This window comes from Pyxicephalus adspersus, chromosome 3 (assembly GCF_032062135.1).
Source record: "Pyxicephalus adspersus chromosome 3, UCB_Pads_2.0, whole genome shotgun sequence".
NCBI classification, from domain to species: domain Eukaryota; kingdom Metazoa; phylum Chordata; class Amphibia; order Anura; family Pyxicephalidae; genus Pyxicephalus; species Pyxicephalus adspersus.
This window is the reverse complement of record NC_092860.1, coordinates 156,098,960-156,103,193: the sequence shown is the minus strand read 5'-3', so window position 1 is coordinate 156,103,193 and position 4,234 is coordinate 156,098,960. Positions and strand designations below refer to the sequence as shown.

The 4,234-nt window shown below is 42.9% G+C and overlaps 1 protein-coding gene across 1 annotated transcript in view; it reads left to right on the top strand.

Annotated features, from left to right (window-relative positions):
• The window catches only part of LOC140327589 (vomeronasal type-2 receptor 26-like), a 20,557-nt gene that overhangs the window by 10,869 nt on the left and 5,454 nt on the right, over positions 1 to 4,234 (top strand). Inside the window, exon 5 of the mRNA XM_072406976.1 lies at positions 3,397 to 3,508. Within this exon, the coding sequence (XP_072263077.1) occupies positions 3,397 to 3,508 (112 nt within the window). The remainder of the gene's footprint in view (positions 1 to 3,396; positions 3,509 to 4,234) is intronic.

Sequence of the window (4,234 nt, the reverse complement as noted above, 5' to 3'; positions counted from 1 at the left end):
TGGATTATATATGAACGATCATATTGTTACAGCATGTACAGAATTGTGCACAATATGATTGTTCAAGTATAATCGTGCATAATCGTTGATCGGTTGTAATCGTTCATTTTCTAACAATAATTATTGGAAGTGTGTACCTAGCTTTAGCTTAAAATTGATTTGACAGGTGCTCTTTAAACTTCATGTGAAGTACAGGGGTATGTAATAGTGTTATGTACCTTTTTACAATGTATCTTTTCATGTATCCTTTTATAATGAATCTTTTTACATCTGTTTGGAGGCTGTAGAAGCTCTACACAGTGCTGAAAAAATATAAATATTCGAGCGAATAGCTGCCAAATCGAATAGTGAGCTTTTCGACCAACACTAGTCATCTGTATACTGTGTGCTCAACACTTGAAACGAGGCAAAAACCCAAACAAACTTGCAACAAGTTGCATGAGCACTCAGTAAAAAGCCACCACCCAGTAACCTGGAGGGAACACCTGGTCAAAGCACAGAGCTCTGTGCAACCACCTCCGCCCAAGAAGCAAGCTCAAACTGCTCGATCTTCCTCTGCTGCCTTTTCCTTCCTTCTGCCACCAAATCTACCCTTGCTGCTGCCAGCAATTTGAGTGGGGCATGTAGCCGATCATTACCTTTTTCAGGCTCCACCAGCGGTGAGCAGGAGCTCCAACGCAGATCAGCTGCTGTTTGTCGGATTGCTAGCAGTCAGGACCAGGCATCATTGCAATCCCCCACTACTTCTACCCCATCGTCCAATCTTTCTGTGGTTAGCATTAGCAGCATCCAACCTTCCATCCCGCACATGCTGGAGCGCAAGAGGAAATATTGCCCAAATGACCCCAAAACAAAGGTAATCATTGCGGCATTTGCACAGCTGATCGTGTTAGAGCTCCTCCCTTACCTGCTGGTGGACTCCAATGTGTTCCGTTATGTATTCTTCTGCGCGAACCCACAGTACGTTATGCCTAGGTGACAGTATTTTGCAGAAAAATATGTTTCTGCTTTGCATGAACACGTGCAGAGCAATGTGTCCATGGCCCTGCAGCCCTCAGTTTCTGGCAAGGTGCACCTGACAACCGACAGTTGGTCGAGCAAGCATGGAGTGGGAAGATATATTTCCTATACAGCTCACTGGGTAACTCCGGTGGCAGCAGGGGAAGATTCAGCTGCAGGAAGGCCTGCATACCTACCTCTGCCCAGAGCACATAGCCATGTAATTGCCTCCTCAACCTCCACTTCCACCTCCTTCATTGACTCTTGTGCCTCAACCTCTTCCTCCAGGGACACTTTGCAGTGGAGACCCAGCACCTCCCATTCGGCAGCATCTGTTCATCGCCAGCAACAACCAGCAGTTTGCTATTTGGGTGCACAATTCAGACGTTGCCACGCAGTCCCGAGGTTGCGAAGCCTGGGTTCCCTCAGCCACACGGGGGCAGCCATTTTAAGTGCCTTGGGGGAGCAGGAGGACATATGGCTAACTCCGAACAGACTTCAGCCAGGCAAGGTTGTGTGTGACAATGGGGCCAATCTGCTGGCAGCCCTGCGTTGTGGGAAACTCACACACGTACCTTGCCTTGCTCACGTCATGAACCTGATAGTAGAGCGCTTCCTTAGGAATTACCCAGGCCTCCAGCCGCTGTTGCTGAAGGCCAGAAAGTTGTCAGCGCATTTCCGCCGGTCGTACACAGCTAGTGCCAGATTGGTGGATTTACAGCGAAATCTCAACCTGCCAGTGCACCGGTTAATTTGTGATGTGGCCACACATTAGAATTCCACATTTTACATGCTGCAGTGGCTGGCTGAACAACAGGAAGCGGTGGTGGATTACGTGGCAGAGTCTGTTCGTTTCAGACGTATACCTACACTACCTTTCTTCAGCCCTGCGGAGTGGCTGCAAATTTAGGACTTGTGCACTGTATTGTCACCTTTTGAAGAGGCCACCAGAATGATCAGCAGAGATCAGGCCTGTGTCAGTGACACCATCCCCATCATATGCCTGCTGGAANAGATGATGGTGGATCTCGGACACAACACAGAGCGGACGCTGCATCAAGAGATGACATTTCAAACATCATCTCAGACATGCGTGCCTACTAGACATAGTGCACCACAAATCCAGGAAGAAGAGGAGGAGGTGCAAGAGGATGAGGAGGACATTGCAGGCATGGGAGAAGGGGAGGAAGGGGCAGAGGAGGATATTGAGGGTACATGGCATCCATCCACCCAAACACAAGGCGGCATGTTCCATGGATGGCAAGACCAGGCTGAGGAGGAGGATGACCCTGTGCTGCTGTTCGACCCACAGGAGTAGCGCTACTCAGTCATGGTGAAGGAATACCTGAGCTCTGCAAGGGACATCTGCAACCTGCAAAGCCAGGACCCACTGGGCTAGTGGGTATCCAAGCTTGAGCAGTGGCCGGGGCTGGCAGACATGCCATTCAGATCCTTGCCTGCCCAGCCTCAAGGATTAAATATCTGTGTTTTTTTACAGAAATACAGACATTTTTATGGCTTTTTTGATAGATAGCAAGTCATATCAGAATGAAATATCTGTAGTTTTTTTGTTACAGAAATACAGAAATTCTTCTGTTTATATTGATAGATAGCAAGTGGTATCAGAAATAAATATCTATATTGTTTTTTACAGAAATACAGACATTTTTTTTTTGGCTTTTTTGATAGATAGCAAGTGGTTTCAGAATGAAATTTCTGTATTTCTTTTTACAGAATTACAGACATTTTTTCTGTTCATTTTGATAGATACCAAGTGATATTAGAATTAAATATCTGTATTTTTTTACAGAAATACAGAAATTTTTCTGTTTATATTGATAGATAGCAAGTGGTATCAGAATGAACAAGACGAAAAAAAGACAAAGGAAAAAGCAAGTCAGAAAACATCCTTTTACAGTATATGAGTTGCTCATTCCATAGTCAATTATTACTATGATCCTTTCGATTTAGCTTTGTACACTAGTGAATAGCTATCTAATAGAAAATATATGTATATATATATATACAGTAAATAGGTCATAGACCTACAATGGTACATAAATGTCAGCTATTTGAATAAATAGTTTGGGGACAAATTCATCTATGTACATGGTTTGCAATAAAGTGCAACAGCAGACCAAGAGAAACTGTTTTGTGTACACAATATAAAAAAAAATCATTCCCATAATTACCAACCTCTTCATAGGAATATTCCTATCCTGCTGAGCAACAGCCCAAAGACAAACCTCCTGTACTGTGGTTTCACCTGAACACCAAGAACATTATATTGCCCTTTGGGGTTTCAGGGGATCAGACATCTATCTCACACAAAAGCAAAAAGTATAAATCATTGAAAACTAGAATTATGACCATTTTGGTATGAATTCATTTCAACAGTCCTATGTTTACCTGTTTCTGGACTTTGATCTGATCAACAGCAAAATGCATTGGTTGCAGAAGTCCATTCCTTCCCGTCCTCAGCTCTTGGAGCTCCTGTCATTGTGCCCAGGTAATCTGATAAGGGGGAAGATGAAGACCTCATGGAAATTCATCTCAGGGAAATAAAATATGGTAATTTTATTCTTGTCTGTACAAGTAGATACAAACTGTTTGGGTTTGTCATTATACTTCTATATGAAATCTTCACACGTTTGCAGCTTGTGTACTTATGTCTAATCACAATCTTTCCTTGTCAATCTTTTTTAACTGATGCTAAAGACTAAAACTGCATTTCGTGCACTAACAATTACCTTCAGAAAGCTTGTTCTTCATTTTCTAGTTATACAAATACGTAATGCTATTGAAAAATCCATTCAAGACGTTGAATCGACAATATCTTTTTGATGAAAATACAAAACATGATCACTAACAGCTTCTTTACTCTGACTGTGACTGATGTTGGTTTCTATACTCCATGGGGTAAAGATGAAGAGCAACTTCACATCAACTCAAAAAATATACCATGGAGCACACAAAGCAATAGGGTGAGAAGAAGTCTGACTACACTGGCCGTCCTTCAAACACATTTTTATCATGTATAATAAAAGTTACTTTTTAAGTTTTTTTATATTTATTTAAGGACTGGCTTCAATCAGATCAGTAGTATGGAACAGGTGGAGGAACAGTCATTTATTTTGGTGGGTGCTTAGCTGGGAGTATGGGGCAGGACCATAGGGAACAGGACCAGAGAGGTTCACTTCCTGCTTCCCTTGCTTCTGCTTTTAAATGGGGGGGG